The sequence below is a fragment of the Larimichthys crocea genome, chromosome XX, assembly GCF_000972845.2.
Source record: "Larimichthys crocea isolate SSNF chromosome XX, L_crocea_2.0, whole genome shotgun sequence".
NCBI lineage: Eukaryota > Metazoa > Chordata > Actinopteri > Sciaenidae > Larimichthys > Larimichthys crocea.
In genome coordinates this window covers 18430321-18448670 of record NC_040030.1, presented here as the reverse complement: position 1 = coordinate 18448670, position 18350 = coordinate 18430321, and the positions used below count along the sequence as shown (strand labels likewise).

Genomic DNA, 18350 nt, shown 5'->3' with positions numbered 1-18350 from the left:
TCGCGGGGGGATACGCCTTTAAAATGTTTCTATCACGGTGACCGTCATTTCCTGTGTCACCAATATTATAATTTTATGTGGCTGTGCCTTCAAACATGTCAACCATCAAAAGTTACTCCTGTCTCGGTCGCGTCCCCTGTGGAATCGAACCACCAGGCGACAACGTTTTCCAGACGGAGCGGTTACAACCTGGGACCTGAGGAGCGTTTGGAGGAAGCCATTGGAGGCAGCTGGGCAGGTGGCCGCCGTTTCCCATGAGGCTCCACGGCCGCAGCTTTGAGAGATGAAGCCCGTCAGAGTTAGCCAAACAGCGCTAATGCCTCGCCATCCAAACGAACAAGGAGTGTGTGTGTGTGGTGTGTGTGTGTGTGTGTGTGTGTGTGTGGTGTGTGTGTGTGTGTGTGTGTGGTGGGGTGGGTGGTGGGAACAGATGCTTCAGCTGTAAACACGACAGAGAAACGCCAATTTGTGTTTTATTTTTGTTGCATTCGGGGGACGCGGGAGGATTCTGGTGCTGAGAGAAAACAGTCAGCGAGGTGTTTTCTCTGAGCGAACCAAATATTTGGTGTTTTACAAGATGAAGGACAAAAACACACACACACACGCCGATTCAATACACAAAGTGTGATGGAAACCTTCTCTCGTCCAATCAGCTGCTTCCTTTGGTCGCCTTTCGTGACCTGATAAGCTGTAAAATATATTTTTCGTTTTATTAACTCAAACTGCAGATCCTGGAGAAAATAAGAGAATCAGTTCAACATGAAATATGAAATAAAAAAGTTTAAATGACATGTTTTTTTGAAAAGTGAGTCTGAGGTGTTTTAATTGTTTCCATAGAAACTGATTTCTGTTATTTCAAACTGTCGTCGTCCAGCAAATGAAAACACACAAATAAAAACTCATCGGCAAGTTTCATGAACAGATACTATGATGTCACAGAGACTACGTCCAGGTTGTTAGACAAGTTCTGCGGGGACGTCACGGAGACTACGTCCAGGTTTTTAGACAGTCTGTGCGGGACGTCACGGAGACTACGTCCAGGTTTTAAACGTCTGCGGGGACGTCAAAAACAGAGACTACGTCCAGGTTTTAGACAGTCTGCGGGGACGTCACGGAGACGTACGCCAGGTTTTTAGACAGTCCTGCGGGGACGTCACAGGAGACTACGTCCAGGTTTTTCAGACATCCTGCGGGAACGTCACGAGAGACTACGTCCAGGTTTTAGACAGTCGGGGGACGTCACGGAGACTACGCCAGGTTTTTTAGACAGTCTGCGGGGACGTCAACGGAGACTACGTCCAGGTTTTAGACAGTCGGGGGGACGTCACGGAGACTACGTCCAGGTTTAAACCAGTTGCGGGGCGTCACGGAATACGTCCAGGTTTAGACAGTCCGGCCGGGGACGTCACCGGAGACTACGTCCAGGTTTAGAAGTCTGCGGGGAGCACGAGATACGTCAGGTTTAGACAGTCTGCGGGGACGTCACGGAGACTAACGTCCAGTTTTAGACAGTCTGGGGGACGTCACGGAGACTACGGCCAGGTTTAGACAGTCTGCGGGGACTTCACGGAACTACGTCCAGGTTTAGACAGTCTCGGGGGGATGTCACACGAGACTACGTCATTTTTTTAGACAGTCTGCGGGGACGTCACGGAGACTACGTCCAGGTTTTAGACAGTCTGCGGGGACGTCACGGAGACTACGTCCAGGTTTAGACAGTCTGCGGGGACGTCACGGAGACTACGTCCAGGTTTTAGACAGTCCGGGGCTGCGGGGACGTCACGGAGACTACGTCCAGGTTTCAGACGTCTGCGGGACGTCAAAGGACTACGTCCAGGTGTCAGACAGTCTGCGGGGACGTCACAGGAGACTACGTCCAGTTTTAGACAGTCTGCGGGGACGTCCACGGAGACTACGTCCAGTTTAGACAGTCCTGCGGGACGTCACGAGACTACGTCCAGGTTTTAGACATCTGGGGGGACGTCACGGAGACTACGTCCAGGTTTAGAGACAGTCTGCGGGGACGTCACGGAGACTACGTCCAGGTTCAGACAGTCCCTGCGGGGACGTCACAGAGACTAGTCCAGGTTTAGACAGTCGCGGGACGTCACGAGACTACGTCCAGGTTTAGACAGTCTCGCGGACGTCACAGAGACTACGTCCAGGTTTCAGACAGTCTGCAGTCAGACAGACTTTCTCTGCAGTAATCTCGCTCTGATGTAACACACCCCTCGACTCGCGAGTGCAGCTGATTTGGAAATATCAGCACCTCGCTTTTAAATTTCCCCAGCGTGAGAGGCGACCATACCCAATGAATCCACCTCTATTTAATCTGTGTGACGTCCACACACACACACACACACACACCACAACACACACTTGCTGCTGGAGGGGACATAAAAACTAAAGATGGTGGGACGTCTTGTTGCTCCCCAGACGTTCAGATACAGAGACAAATGGACACAGATCCTCGTTCTCCAGCTGTGATAGCACGGGGCGCCGCTCGAGCGTCCGGAGGGTTTCACCCATGTTTGTTAAGAGCCGGGTTGGGCCGAGGAGACCGACGACAGACAGACAGACAGACAGACAGAAGACAGATGCGCTGTCGTCTGTCTGTATCTGCTGTCGTTGTTGTCTGTGGAGTTTTGCTCGGCTGATTTTTCTCCTTAACGTTAGTCGACGGTTGCTGAGGTGGTTTCAGGATGATGTTTGAGCAGGATCGTCTCCATGGTGATTTGATTTGTCAGTGTCAAAGAAAGTTCTGTTCGTCTGTGAACTGTTTGTCAACTGAATTCACGGATGGTTGTACAACGTTTGTCAAACGTTTGTACAGACGTTCACGTCATCTTTCTGATGTCCATCTCGAACTTTTCTTCTTCTGTTGCAGAATCAGACGTTGTGCAAAGGCCAATGAACTTCAGAACGACAGGTAGACCTCACCTGTGTCATGTCTCAGCATCAGAATAGTTTGTGGAGAAAAACTCCTCCTCTTCCTTCTTCCTCTCTCCTCCCTTCCTCCTCCTCCTCTTCCTCCTCCTCCTCCTCCTCCTCCTCCTCCCCTCGTCTCTTCTCTGTCATGGACTTCAGAGGAGCAGCTTCCTTGTGTCGTCCTCTGGTCCCACACTTTGTCTCTGTCTGTGAAGTGACAGTAAGTGTTTGTGAAGAATCTAAATGGCATTCTCAGAGACAAAAGAGAGAAAAAAAGATTCATTACACGTCGGTTTAATTTCAGAGCTGCGATTCATTACGGAGGGGAAGTCCATTTCTCCCGCGTCGACCGTTTGCTTTTCTGCAGGGTCGAGCAGAACGCTGAGAAGAAGCTAATTAAAAAGGAACTCTGCGCTCCGCGATGGCTGGATAATTGTTGCGAGGCATCGGCGTTGTAATAAACTAATCTAAAGGGTGTGTTGTTATAACATCGGTGAAACATATTCATGGTCCCCAGAGGATAAACACTTTCCATTTTGTGCCACCATCAGGAAAGAAAGCTTACAGTCATGTCAGATTGAGATTGAGAGAGATTATTCGAGCTTTTTAAATGTTTCTATCACGGTGACCTCATTTCCTGTGTCACCAATATTATAATTTTATTTGGCTGTGACCTTCAAACGTGATCACCATCAAAAGTTACTTCCTGTCTCGGTCGGCGTCCCCTCGTGGAATCGAACCACCGGCGACACGTTTTCCAGACGGAGGCCGTTACACCTGGGACCTGAGGAGCGTTTGGAGGAAGCCGATTGGAGGCAGCTGGGCAGGTGGCCGCCGTTTCCCATGAGGCTCCACGGCCGCAGCTTTGAGAGATGAAGCCCGTCAGAGTTAGCCAAACAGCGCTAATGCCTCGCCGTCCAAACGCTAACAAGGAGTGTGTGTGTGTGTGTGTGTGTGTGTGTGTGTGTGTGTGTGTGTGTGTGTGTGTGTGTGTGTGTGGAACAGATGCTCAGCTGTAAACACGACAGAGAAACGCCATTTGTTTTTATTTTGTTGCATTGGGGGGACGCGGGAGGATTCTGTGCTGAGAGAAAACAGTCAGCGAGGTTTTCTCTGAGCGAACCAAATATTTGTGTTTTACAGATGAAGGACAAACACAAACACACACGCCGATTCTAATACACAAAGTGTGATGGAAACCTTCTCTCGTCCAATCAGCTGCTTCCTTTGTCGCCTTTCGTGACCTTGATAAGCTGTAAAATATATTTTCTGTTTTATTAACTCAAACTGCAGGATCCTGGAGAAAATAAGAGAATCAGTTCAACATGAGTCGAAAATATGAAATAAAAAAGTTTAAATCACATTTTTTCTGAAAAGTGAGTCTGAGGTTTTTAATTGTTTCCATAGAAACTGATTTGTTATTTCAAACTGTTGTCGTCCAGCAAATGAAAACACACAAATATAAAACTCATCTGCAGAGTTTCATGTGAACAGATACTATGATGTCACAGAGACTACGAACAGGTTTCAGACAGTCTGCGGGGACGTCACAGAGACTACGTCCAGGTTTCAGACAGTCTGCGGTGACGTCACGGAGACTACGTCCAGGTTTCAGACAGTCTGCAGTCAGACAGACTTTCTCTGCAGTAATCTCGCTCTGATGTAACACCCCTCGACTCGCGAGTGCAGCTGATTTGGAAACTATCAGCACTCCGCTTTTAAATTTCCCCAGCGTGAGAGGCGACGCATACCCAATGAATCCACCTCTATTTATCTGTGTGACTGTCCACACACACACACACACACACACACACACACACACACACACACACACACACTCTGCCTGCTGCTGGAGGGACATAAAAACTAAAGATGGTGGACGTCTTGTTGCTCCCCAGACGTTCAGATTACAGATGACAAATGGACACAGATCCTCGTTCTCCAGCTGTGATAGCACGGCGCCGCTCGAGCGTCCCGAGGGTTCACCCACTGTTTGTTAAAGAGCCGGGTGGGCGAGGACGGACGGACAGACAGACAGACAGACAGACAGACAGACTGTCGGTGGAGTTTTGCTCGGCTGATGTTTCTCCTTAACGTTAGTCGACGGTTGCTGAGTGGTGTCAGGATGATGTTTGAGCAGGACGTCTCCATGGTGACGTTTGATTTGTCAGGTCAAAGAAATGTTCTGTTCGTCTGTGAACTGTTGTCAAACTGAACTCACAGACTGGTCTGTACAACGTTTGTCAAACGTTGTACAGACGTTCACGTCATCTTTCTGATGTCACTCTGAACATTTTCTTCTTCTGTTGCAGAATCAGACGTTGTGCAAAGGCCTCAATGAACTTCAGAACGGACAGGTAAGACCTCACCTGTGTTCATGTCTCATCATCATCAGATAGTTTGTGGAGAAAAACTCCTCCTCTTCCTCCTCTTCCTCCTCCTCCTCTTCCTCTTCCTCCTCCTCCTCTTCCTCCTCTTCCTCCTCCTCCCCTCGTCTTCTTCTTCTTCATGGACTTCAGAGGAGCGAGCTTCCTTTGTGTCGTCCTCTGGTCCACACTTTGTCTCTGTCTGTGAAGTGACAGTAAGTGTTTGTGAAGAATCTAAATGGATTCTCAGAGACAAAAGAGAGAAAAAAAAAGATTCATTACACGTCGGTTTAATTTCAGAGCTGCGATTCATTACGGAGGGGAAGTCCATTTCTCCCGCGTCGAGGCCGTTTGCTTTTCTGCAGGCGTCGAGCAGAACGCTGAGAAGAAGCTAATTAAAATGAACTCTGCGCTCCGCGATGGCTGGATAATTGTTGCGAGGCATCGGCGTGTGTAATTGAGGCTGAGTTTGTTTTACAGGTTTACCGTGTAAACACACATTCGGCTCGTATCTCTGCCGCGCCGGTCACGTCGTAACGTTTGTGACGTCAGTGATGCAGGTTCACGCAGACATCCGTCCTCCACGCTGCTTCTTCTTCTCTGTTTTGTTCTCGTGGCTGAAGACTCGCTGAGTCGCTGCCAGCGTCCTCCAGCCGAGTCATGAAAAGAGCAACACCTTCGTTTGTGACGTGCCCGAGGCGTAATTATACAAGACGAGATCAATGGTGAACATCATAACACGACAGACAGACAGACAGACAGACAGACAGACAAAGGATTTAAGGTGTGTGACGTGTTATTAACATGACGTGTCATCAGTTACATATCAGGACGTCTGCACACGACGTTTGACGTTCACGTGTTCGCCTTCAGGAAGCAGCAGGAAACTGAAAACTTCCTGAATCAATCAGTTTCCTGTCTGTAGTTAACGAGCTCGTTATCAGGTGGACCTGGTCTCCATGCTAACGCCGTCCCAGCCTGCCTCGTGTGAAGGACACAGTCTTCACGATCCACCATGTCTCTGACTAACTCGCCTCCTGCTGTGAGCAAATGAAATATTGACCTGTCGCATTGACTGCTGCATCTAATGTGAGGTGATCGTGAGGTGGACGGAGGGGAGCTGCTTTAATTGGCTGTATGGAGCGAATCATTGAGTTGGAGAGGGAACTGGTTCAGGTCACTTTGTGTGCCGGCTGCAGTTGATTGGACGGGTTCAGCCCGGAGGAACCGATGCTTCAGAACCAGCTGAGCAGAGTCGGTGGGATGGATGCAGAGAGGAGAAATAAATGAAAAGAAAGCGGCCCATGTTGACGGGAGGCCCGTCGCAGCCTGTTGGAGGCCCCACGCCACCGCCGAACATCCAGCGAAACCCCGCCGCCATGCAGAGCCTCCTTCGACCGAGGAGGAAAACTCATCTCAGACGCGCCGCTGCAGAAATGAAGCGCTCCTCATTCAGATCCACCCGGTCAATATTTACCTGCTGGCCTCAAATCAAACACACTGATATTAAAGTCGTCACACTCAGCGAGGCGGCAAGAAGAAGGACAGAGAGGAGGTGTGCTGCTCCACACATCCTCAGTCAGGTGTCCTGGTCCTGGTCCTGGTCCTGGTCCCGGTCCTGGTCCCGGTCCCGGTTCTGGTCTTGTCTCCTGTCTAACACAGAGCTTAGTTTCTCAGCAGATGCAGTCTGCCTCCAACATTTGGACCGCTCACTCTGAGCTCGACTATCTGTCCTCAGCATGTGCTGGCACTGAGCGCGCTCAGTCAGGCTTCAGCGGCTCGAGGTTATTGTAAGACGTGGCTGAGTAAACAGGAAACAAAGACGGATGACGGGCTGCATAAATCCATCTTTAAAACAGGGAATGGACCCGGCTGCGCTGGTTCTGGTCTGATGTTAACACTGCTATGTCTGGGCCTTGCTGATTACAGAACCACAACTTCAGAACTTTACTCAGACTGGATCAGATCTGAATATATTTGACTTTATCCACATAGTCGGCTGCAGTGTTCCCTCCTCTGCTACGTCATGTGGACCACCCTGTGTCACGCCAGGCTCCTCCCTGCATGGAGCTGTGTTGGGATGTCTCCTCGATGCCTCGGGCTGTGTCTCCTCTCTGTAGCAGCAGTATGGGGGGTTGGGAGGGACAAAAAAAAATCTCCTTTGTCCCCTCGGAGCCCCCTGGGTGACTGCAGGAAGTTCTCAGATATCTGTGGAGATATTGGAGCTTCAGCTGATGTTCAGGTTTTACACAAACTGTCGTCGTTAAAGACACCAAATATTAAAATCATGTTTCCTCTTCTTGTTTTAAGATGAAACAACTTTTAGAAAATTCTTGAAAAAGTAAACTTATGTAGAAACAGCTGCACTGTGTTTTTAATGTTCTGCTGCAGATACTTGAAGAAACAGTTGGGTTAGGGGATAGTTCATTTATGATCAGTACAACCTTCATTTAGACCTGTGTGTGTGTGTGTGTGTGTGTGTGTGTGTGTGTGTGTTAACTTAACACAAATATGTGAGTAAATAAAGTCATAAATAATAAAAACGCTCAGATTTAAAAACAAAATGTAGGTTCAGATTGAAAAGGTTAAAAAAGTTGATAAAACTTCTCTTCATGGTGGTTCTGGTTCTGGTGGCTCTTCTGTGTGTGAACAGACTCTGAGTGTTCTGGTTCTGGTGGCTCTTCTGTGTGTGAACAGACTCTGAGTGTTCTGGTTCTGGTTCTTGCGGGTCCCCCTCAGTCCGGTTTGTGTTGGAGCTCCTGGTGGCCGTCAGATGAACTGCAGCCTCACACAGATCCGGACGTGGAGGTGGTCTCCTGGTTTTTGTGCGTTGGAGTGTGTGTGTGTTGGAGTGTGTGTGTAGAGTGTGTAGTGTGTAGTGTGTAGAGTGTGTAGTGTGTGTGGTCGCTGCTCTTTGTGGCTGCATCTGTCTGTCTCCATTGTTTGCAGCGCTCCATCTGCTGGCCTCCAGCTCAGCCCCTCCTCCCCCCTCAGGCTCCCCCTGCTCATGCATCAAACACCCTTCAGCCTCCTCCTCCATCTCCTCCTCCACCTCCTCCAGCCTCTGTAGTAAAGCCAGCTGTCCCTTTGCTGTGCTCCGTCCCTCCGTCATCAGCTTCAGCACTCTGAAGAACTTTTAGTTGAGTTGAGTCGTTGTTTGGTTTCTCTGCGAGCTGTAAGTCTTTATCTGTATTTTAACATTTAAATCAACGTCATTATATTGTGTGTGCATATGAGCCAGAGCAGGAACAAACAGTTTAAGAACAATTTAAAATAACAAGCATTTCCTAATTTGTGATGATTTGATTTAAACAGAGTCTGTAAAAGTTTTTTTTTAACGAGCAGTGTGTTTGTCTTTGTCCTCTCTGTCTGTTCTATTATCATGATGTCATATCACTGTAAACTCAACTGAAGTCAGTCAGACGACGAGTTCAACGTTTAACGGGCACAACTAAATGGAGGTTGTTGTCAGTGTTTCAGGTTGTTGTCTGTGTTTCAGGTTGTTGTCAGTGTTTCAGGTTGTTGTCAGTGTTTCAGGTTGCTGTCAGTGTTTCAGGTTGTTGTCAATGTTTCAGGTTGTTGTCGGTGTTTCAGGTTGTTGTCTGTGTTTCAGGGTGTTGTCAGTGTTTCAGGGTGTTGTCAGTGTTTCAGGGTGTTGTCGGTGTTTCAGGTTGTTGTCTGTGTTTCAGGGTGTTGTCAATGTTTCAGGTTGTTGTCAGTGTTTCAGGTTGTTGTCTGTGTTTCAGGTTGTTGTCAGTGTTTCAGGTTGTTGTCAGTGTTTCAGGTTGTTGTCAGTGTTTCAGGTTGTTGTCAGTGTTTCAGGTTGTTGTCAGTGTTTCAGGTTGTTGTCAGTGTTTCAGGTTGTTGTCAGTGTTTCAGGTTGTTGTCAGTGTTTCAGGTTGTTGTCAGTGTTTCAGGTTGTTGTCAGTGTTTCAGGTTGTTGTCAGTGTTTCAGGTTGTTGTCAGTGTTTCAGGTTGTTGTCAGTGTTTCAGGTTGTTGTCAGTGTTTCAGGTTGTTGTCAGTGTTTCAGGTTGTTGTCAGTGTTTCAGGTTGTTGTCAGTGTTTCAGGTTGTTGTCAATGTTTCAGGTTGTTGTCGGTGTTTCAGGTTGTTGTCTGTGTTTCAGGGTGTTGTCAGTGTTTCAGGGTGTTGTCAGTGTTTCAGGGTGTTGTCGGTGTTTCAGGTTGTTGTCTGTGTTTCAGGGTGTTGTCAGTGTTTCAGGTTGTTGTCGGTGTTTCAGGTTGTTGTCAGTGTTTCAGGTTGTTGTCTGTGTTTCAGGTTGTTGTCAGTGTTTCAGGTTGTTGTCAGTGTTTCAGGTTGTTGTCAGTGTTTCAGGTTGTTGTCAGTGTTTCAGGTTGTTGTCAGTGTTTCAGGTTGTTGTCAGTGTTTCAGGTTGTTGTCAGTGTTTCAGGTTGTTGTCAGTGTTTCAGGTTGTTGTCAGTGTTTCAGGTTGTTGTCAGTGTTTCAGGTTGTTGTCAGTGTTTCAGGTTGTTGTCAGTGTTTCAGGTTGTTGTCAGTGTTTCAGGTTGTTGTCAGTGTTTCAGGTTGTTGTCAGTGTTTCAGGTTGTTGTCAATGTTTCAGGTTGTTGTCAGTGTTTCAGGTTGTTGTCTGTGTTTCAGGGTGTTGTCAGTGTTTCAGGGTGTTGTCTGTGTTTCAGGGTGTTGTCGGTGTTTCAGGGTGTTGACAGTGTTTCAGGGTGTTGTCGGTGTTTCAGGTTGTTGTCGGTGTTTCAGGTTGTTGTCTGTGTTTCAGGTTGTTGTCAGTGTTTGAGGTTGTTGTCTGTGTTTCAGGGTGTTGACGGTGTTTCAGGGTGTTGTCTGTGTTTCAGGGTGTTGTCGGTGTTTCAGGGTGTTGTCGGTGTTTCAGGTTGTTGTCTGTGTTTCTGGGTGTTGTCGGTGTTTCAGGTTGTTGTCGGTGTTTCAGGTTGTTGTTGGTGTTTCAGGGTGTTGTCAGTGTGTCAGGGTGTATATTTTATTTCTGACTTTTATTTTCATCCACAGGATGTTACATCATCAGAAAAACACGCTTAACACATGAATTTCAAAATAAAGGTGTTTGGCCTGAGTCGTAGACAGCTGGACAAACCGTCCCCTCTGATTGGTCCATCTCTCTTTGTGTGGATGGCGTCCCCGCTGTAAACCGGCGCTCACAAACGACCGTTCAACATTTACGACCTTCAATAAAATGAACAGAGCAGCAGAGATGATGTTTTCTTTAGATTAGTCATCTGTCCCTTAAATAAGGTTTATTCATAGTTTAGTCATTCATACCCTGAAAAATGAAATGACTTCAGCCTCTCTGGTGTATCGGCCATGATGAGATCCAGAACCTTGAAGCTGAATGGAGCTTTGTCTCTGTCCAGAACTCAAACACAGCTCCACAGTGAGGATGTGAAGGGGGCGAGAGAACCAGGAATTCATCAGAATGTAAAAGAGAGTTGAGGCGAGTGTATTCAAACGTCCCCTCTGTGAGAACATGGCCACCCAGCCCGGCTCGGACTCTCCCCGTCCATTTAATCAGCGCCGCTAGCGTCCACGCCGCTCTTCCTGCCGTCGTCCATCCTCTGATTATCTGATTGAGCTGAGATGATCGGAGCAGCTCTGTGCTTCCTCCTGGACTCTTCACTTAATAAAGACTTTGACCTTTCAGACGCTGTGATTGTCGCTGCAGCCGCCGCCGGTCAATATTCCCTCCGCTCGCTCTCTGAAGGTGTAATAAACGTCTTCATTAGAGCGGCGGCTCGAGCCACATTCCTCTCCGTGATGTTCACATCATCTCTGCTCCGTCCTCACGTGAACGCTGACGGAGCTCCACGCTCGCCATCGAGGATGGTTCCATTCAGCCATTCAGACAGGAAGTCCACATGTCCTTTCAGTGTAAAAGTATCACCTGCCTGCTGGGCCTTCTTCTTCGGCTCTCCTCTGCATGAAAACGTGTTGAGTCTGAATCCAGACAGTGACCAATCAGAGCGCGTCTTACCCTCCGTGGCATGGACCGGTTGAATAAACTCGTCTTTCATCGGCACGGCACCGCTCCGTCAAACCAAATTAACAAAGATTTTTTTTAGAAATATTTTGTGAATGACGAGATTTAAAGTGACAGACGGAGAAAGATGAAGTTCATTCACTGATCAATAAATCGATCGATCGCTGCTCGTGGTCGCTTCGATACAGCGGCCGACTCTTCCTGTCACATTGCTCTGAACTCTGTTCGACTCCGGGCGTGTTTGATTTGCATGTAAATGGATTTATTGTCGGCTGACGGTGTGACGGGTGGAGACTGACCACGTGATCAAAGTGTGAGATTTGAACGTCTGATCAACGTTTGGGCGGCGACGTCTTCAACAGTTTATTATTTATTATATTTAAAATGATGCCCTGAAAGGAGACGATTGGTCAAACATAAAGACGGTCCAGCCCCTTTCCACTCCCTGCTCCAATCACAGTCAGGCAGCCTCAGTCCACTTCCTGTTTCCTGTCCTCAGAGAGGCTGCATGAACCTTCGCCGTCGGGTCGCACGCTGAGCCGCCTCCTGTGTGGCGGCAGGCGAGGGCCTCAGCCTGGGATGAGCCCCCCTCTGAGCGTGGGCGACGGTCCAGCTCGGCCCGGTGTGCCTGTGTTGATAAGCTGTAGCACTGCCAGAGGAGGAGGAGGGTTAGTTTGTTATTCATGATGGAGACTCAGACTAATCAATCGATTCTTTATGATGGATTCATGTCGATGGTTTTCAGGTGAATCGATCGGTCGGTTCATGAAATGTCAGAAAATGTTGATGTGACGTCTGAAGCGATTTTCTGCATCATGACAGTTAAAAACAATTCAGTGATTAAAAGTTTATTCATTTAATATTAAATGATTAATCAACTAATCTACGACCTCAGGTCCTTGTAGTTCATCCATAGAAGAACGAGTCGGACTGATCTGATCCAAAGCTCCAGAACTTTCACTAAATGGACCGTTTGTTTGTTCTCTCACCTTGAATCCTCCTTTTCATGTTTCTGATGTTAAATCACGACTGCAGCACTTTTTAAGGCGGTATTTATTGTTGTATTATTGAGCTGTTCTTCCGTCACTCAGAGGACAAACTGCAGCGTCCGTCCGTCCGTCCGTCCGTCCGTCCGTCGCTCGGCTCCTCTCAGGACTCTCAGGGCCTCGGCGGTAAATGGAGTGTAAACAAAGAAAGCGTCTGGCAGCTGCACTGATGGAAATCTGAACAGCTCCTAATGTGTTTTTCAGCAGCCCGTTATCTCAAAGGCAACACTATCAAACCCGAGTACATAATGAGTGGATAATCCTGTCCGCTCGCTCTGGATCTGCAGTGAACAGCGCCGGCCGACAGATGACCTTAACCGTGGCCGTCAAGCGGCGCCGCGTTCTCAATTAAACTGTGCCAGACGAGCGGCGTGTGGAGATGCTCCGATATCAGCTCGACTCGAACACGACGAGAAGAAAAACTGTTGGTGCACTTCACATCCTTCACACGCCTCGAGGTGAAGCTCAGAGCGCTGGAAGGACTGACACATCAAATTAAAAATAAAGTTCTGTGGTTCTGGTTCTGTTCAGTTATCAGTGAGGCCCGGGCACAGATGACTGTAGCAGCCCTCACAGACCGGATCAAACAGGAAGCACTCTGCTCCGGCGGTGTCAGACGATTGGATGTTTAATTAGTACAGGACGACATCATCGACAGGTTTTTATGGTTTATCAGGAAACGACAAACTCTAAAATACCAAGAACACCTGAAGAACACCTGAACACCTGAAGAACACCTGAACACCTGAAGAACACCTGAAGAACACCTGAAGAACACCTGAACACACTGTGTGTGTCATGATTTATTTCTCGTCTTTCAGGTTCGACTTTGAGGTTTTTTTTAGTCTGACGCTTCACGATGCGTGGAGCTGCATCCTGTCATCACGGCGTCCGCGAGGATGAGAGGGGAGCGCACTGATGAAGGCTTCCGTCTGATTTAAGTCAAGCCAGATACACGACGAGAAAAAGAGCTCGTTAACACTTCATCAGTCAGATTGCTGCTGTCAGGTGAAGTGTCTGTTTGGTCACGTGTGCACGGCGTGGTCAGTTTGAAGTGATGTCACGATGTACTCACAGGAACATGTGATGACGTGTGGCACCGTGCTGTCATTGGTCAGACCTTTCAACCTCGGTGTGGAGAAGACAGATGTTTTTAGACTGAACCTGGACCGTCGTTACGTTCACGTCACAGGCGTATCAAAGACTTCCAGGATCCTGGAAAACCAAACTGATCCTGGATTACTGAGGCCGATGTTCTGACCGTGACCTTCATCGAGCGTCACGTGACGATGGCATGCTGCAGTTCAATGTATCAGTGAAGATGCAGATTAATTAGTGTGTTCTCTGCTCAGCCTAAATCTCAGCGCAGGTTAATGAATTCATCGTTAGCGGATTCAAATGTTTCAGATTTCCAGACGAGCCTTGAAGTCAGCAGGTCAGTGTCAGAGTGAGCGATGCGTCTGTTAATCCGTTAATTACATCGTCGTCGTGTGCTAATGACTTCAGTAACATGTCGCTGTGATGATAACAGCTCCTTCTTCTGATGTTTGGTTTATTTAGAGGCTGACCTTTGTTTAGATAGTTCTTAGTCATGTGATCAGCGTTCATGAATGTTGAAGTCGCGTGGCGTGCTGAGGAGCATGCCTGATCTCTCTCAGTCTGATTCCAGGTGGTTTTAAAAAGGTCCTGGAGCTCCTTGAATGTGGCTCTGGTCACCATGTTGGCTTCATTCACTCTCTCCGGGAGGCCGGGGCTTGGCTTTAAAGGAGCGACCTTTGAGACAATCGGAGCTGCCCCCGCCACCACAAAGCGCTGAATGGCGAGTGGTGGCCCCCGGGTCCTGGTGCAGCGGCTGCTCGGGACACCTGTGGATCACATTGATCCCTGAAACAACAGAGCCCCGGCACGCTCATTGTTGAGGGGAATGAATAAATAACGTGAATGAATGAATGCACGCTTTAATACTGATGCTGCAGAGGAAGTGACTCACACAGGAGAGGTTCCTCCAGACGGCAGGATCAGGTCTTTGTGTCCAGAGAGGACGTGAAACTACAGGTCTGTCTCTGGGACCATCATCACCAGATGATGATTCATGAATCTTTACACATGTGATCACTCTGTCCTCACTCTGGATAAAGTGATGAATCTGGTTGTCGGGCAGATTTGGTCACTGAAGCTCCGCCTCCTCCACAAACCCTCTGAACAGCCTAACTCTTCCAGTCCACCTTAAAGCTGCAACTTCTGTTTTAAGGAGGACTGCCTGATCAGTGATGCAGCAGGGCCATGATGTCACAGCCGTGATGTCACAGAGCTGTGATGTCACAGAGCTGTGATGTCACAGCTGTGATGTCACAGAGCTGTGATGTCACAGAGCTGTGATGTCACAGCCGTGGTGTCACAGAGCTGTGATGTCACAGAGCCGTGATGTCACAGAGCTGTGGTGTCACAGAGCTGTGATGTCACAGAGCCGTGATGTCACAGAGCTGTGATGTCACAGAGCTGTGTCTTCATTCAGCGGCCCCCCCCTCCCCTCTGGCTCTGAGTCACCATGGTTACGGGAACGCCCTGACACTTCCTGATGTTTTCTTAGTGTGACTAAGTTTGAACAGCTGATCACTGCAACTCTGAAGATGTTTCTGAATATCAGACATGTCGCTGCACAAACTCCTCGTCCTCGTCCTCCTCGTCCTCCTCGTCCTCGTCCTCATCCTCCTCCTCGTCCTCGTCCTCGTCCTCCTGGTGACATCCACGCTCTGTGACATCACGGCTGGCAGATCCGCTCTGTGACATCCACAAGCTCTGGTGACATCACGGCTCTGTGACATCACAGCCTGGGACATCACAGCTCTTGGACATCACACGCTCTGGGACTCACAGCCTGTGACATCACGGCGCTGTGACAATCACAGCCTGTGGACATCACAGCTCGGTGACATCACGGCTGTGACATTCACAGCTCTGGTCGACATCACAGCTCTGGTGGACATCACAGCTCTGTGAACACACGGCTCTGTGACAGTGGACACACAGCTCTCTCGGCTCGAGTTGTACATCACAGGCTGTGACATCACAGCTCTGTGACATCACAGCTGTGACATCACAGCTCTGTGACATCACGGCTTGACATCACAGCTCTGTGACATCACGGCTGTGACATCACAGGCTTGTGAATCACGGCTCGTACATACGCCTGTGACACCACGGCTGTGACGCCACAGCTCTGTGACATCACAGCTGTGACATCACAGCTCTGGCATCACGCTGTGACATCATGGCCCTCTGCATCACGATCAGGCAGTCTCCTTAAAACAGAATTTGCAGCTTTAAGGTGGACTGGAAGAGTTAGGCTGTTCAGAGGGTTTGTGGAGGAGGCGGAGCTTCAGTGACCAAATCTGCCCGACAACCAGATTCATCACTTTATCCAGAGTGAGGACAGAGTGATCACATTGTAAAGATTCATGAATCACACTGTGATGATGGTCCCAGAGACAGACCGGTAGTTTCACGTCTCTCTGGCCACAAAGACCTGATCCTGCCGCTGGAGGAACCTCTCCTGTGTGAGTCACTTCCTCTGCAGCATCAGTATTAAAGCGTGCATTCATTCATTCACGTTTTTTATTCATTCCCCTCAACAATGAGCGAGCCGGGGCTCTGTTGTTCAGGGATCAATGTGATCCACAGGTGTCCCGAGCAGCCGCTGCACCAGGACCCGGGGGCCCACCTCGCCATTCAGCGCTTGGTGGTGGCGGGGGCAGCTCCGATTGTCTCAAAGGTCGCTCCTTAAAAGCCAAGCCCGGCCCCCGGAGAGAGTGAAGTGAAGCCACATGACCAGAGCCACATTCAAGGAGCTCCAGGACCTTTTTAAAACCACCTGGAATCAGACTGAGAAGATCAGGCATGCTCCTCAGCACGCCACGGGACTTCAACATTCATGAAAAGCTGATCACATGACTAAGACAATAAATAACAAAGTCAGACCTCTAAATAAACCAAACATCAGAAGAAGGAGCGTGTATCATCACAGCGACATGTTACGTGAAGTCATTAGCACACGACAGACGATGTAATTAACGGATTACAGACGCATCGCTCACTCTGACGACCTGCTGGACTTCAAGCTCGTCTGGAAATCTGAAACATTTGAATCCGCTAACGATGAATTCATTAACCTGCGCTGAGATTTAGGCTGAGCAGAGAACACACTAATTAATCTGCACTTCACTGATACAAACATTGAACTGCAGCATGCCATCGTCATTGACGCTCGATGAAGGTCAGATAAATCGGCCTCAGTAATCCAGGATCAGTTTGGTTTTCCAGGATCCTGGAAGTCTTTGATACGCCTGTGACGTGAACGTAACGAGTCCAGGTTCAGTCTAAAAAACATCTGTCTTCTCCCACACCGAGGTTGAAAGGTTGACCAATGACAGCAGTGCCACAGCGTCATCACATGTTTCTGTGAGTACATCGTGACATCACTTCAAACTGACCACGCCGTGCACACGTGCCAAACAGACGCCACCTGACAGCAGCAATCTGACTGATGAAGTGTTAACGAGCTTTTTTTCCGTCGTGTATCTGGCTTGACTTAAATTAGACGGAAGCCTTCATCAGTGGGCTCCCTCTCATCCTCGCGGACGCCGTGATGACAGGATAGCCCACGATCGTGGAAGCGTCAGACTAAAAAAACCTCAAAGTCGAACCTGAAAGACGAGAAATAAATCATGACACACAGTGTGTTTCAGGGTGTTCAGGTGTCTTCAGGTGTTCTTCAGGTGTTCTGGGTATGTGAGAGTTTGTTTTGTTTCCTGATAAACCAAAAAACCTGTGATGATGTCGTCCTGTACTAATTAAACATCCAAATCGGTCTGACACGCCGGAGGGAGTGCTTCCTGTTTGATCCGGTCTGTGAGGGCTGCCCAGTCCTCGGTGCCCGGGCCCCACTGATAACTGAACAGAACCAGAACCACAGAACTTTATTTTTAATTTGACGTGTCAGTCCTTCCAGCGCTCTGAGCTCTCACCCTCGAGGTGGTGAAGGATGTGAAGTGCACAACACGTTTTCTCTCGCGTGTTCGAGTCGAGCTGATATCGGAGCATCTCCACACGCCGCTCGTCTGGCACAGTTTAATTGAGAACGCGGCGCCCGCTTGACGGCCACGGTTAAGGTCATCTGTCGGCCGCGCTGTTCACTGCAGATCCAGAGCGAGCGGACAGGATTATCCACTCATTATGTACTCTGGGGGTATAGTGTTGCCTTTGAGATAACGGGCTGCTGAAAAACACATTAGGAGCTGTTCAGATTTCCATCAGTGCAGCTGCCAAGACGCTTTCTTTTTGTACACCTCCATTTACCGCCGAGGCCCCTGAGAGTCCTGAGAGGAGCCGAGCGACGGACGCGACGGACGGACGGACGGACGGACGGACGGACGGACGCTGCAGTTTGTCCTCTGAGTGACGGAAGAACAGCTCAATAATACAACAATAATAACAACGCCTTAAAAAGTGCTGCAGTCGTGATTTAACATCAGAAACATGAAAAGGAGGATTCAAGGTGAGAGAACAACAAAGGGCCCGTTTAGTGAAAGTTCTGGAGCTTTGGATCAGATCAGTCCGACTCGTTCATCTATGGATGAACTACAAGGACCTGAGGTCGTAGATTAGTTGATTATAATTTATCAAATATTAAATGAATAAACTTTTAATCACTGAATTGTTTTTAACTCGTCATAATGCAGAAAATCGCTCAGACGTCACATCAACATTTTCTGACATTTCATGAACCGACCGATCGATTCACCTGAAAACCATCGACATGAATCCATCATAAAGAATCGATTGATTAGTCTGAGTCTCCATCATGAATAACAAACTAACCCTCCTCCTCCTCTGGCAGTGCTACAGCTTATCAACACAGGCACACCGGGCCGAGCTGGACCGTCGCCCACGCTCAGAGGGGGGCTCATCCCAGGCTGAGGCCCTCGCCTGCCGCCACACAGGAGGCGGCTCAGCGTGCGACCCGAC

At 48.7% G+C, this 18350-nt stretch overlaps 1 protein-coding gene across 4 annotated transcripts in view; it reads left to right on the top strand.

Moving 5' to 3' along the window:
- The window catches only part of phf21b (PHD finger protein 21B), a 63421-nt gene that overhangs the window by 21730 nt on the left and 23341 nt on the right, over nt 1-18350 (top strand). For all 4 annotated transcript variants that reach the window (XM_027272230.1, XM_027272229.1, XM_027272231.1 and 1 more), the window contains exon 3: nt 5241-5285. In XM_027272230.1, the coding sequence (XP_027128031.1) occupies nt 5241-5285 (45 nt within the window). The remainder of the gene's footprint in view (nt 1-5240; nt 5286-18350) is intronic.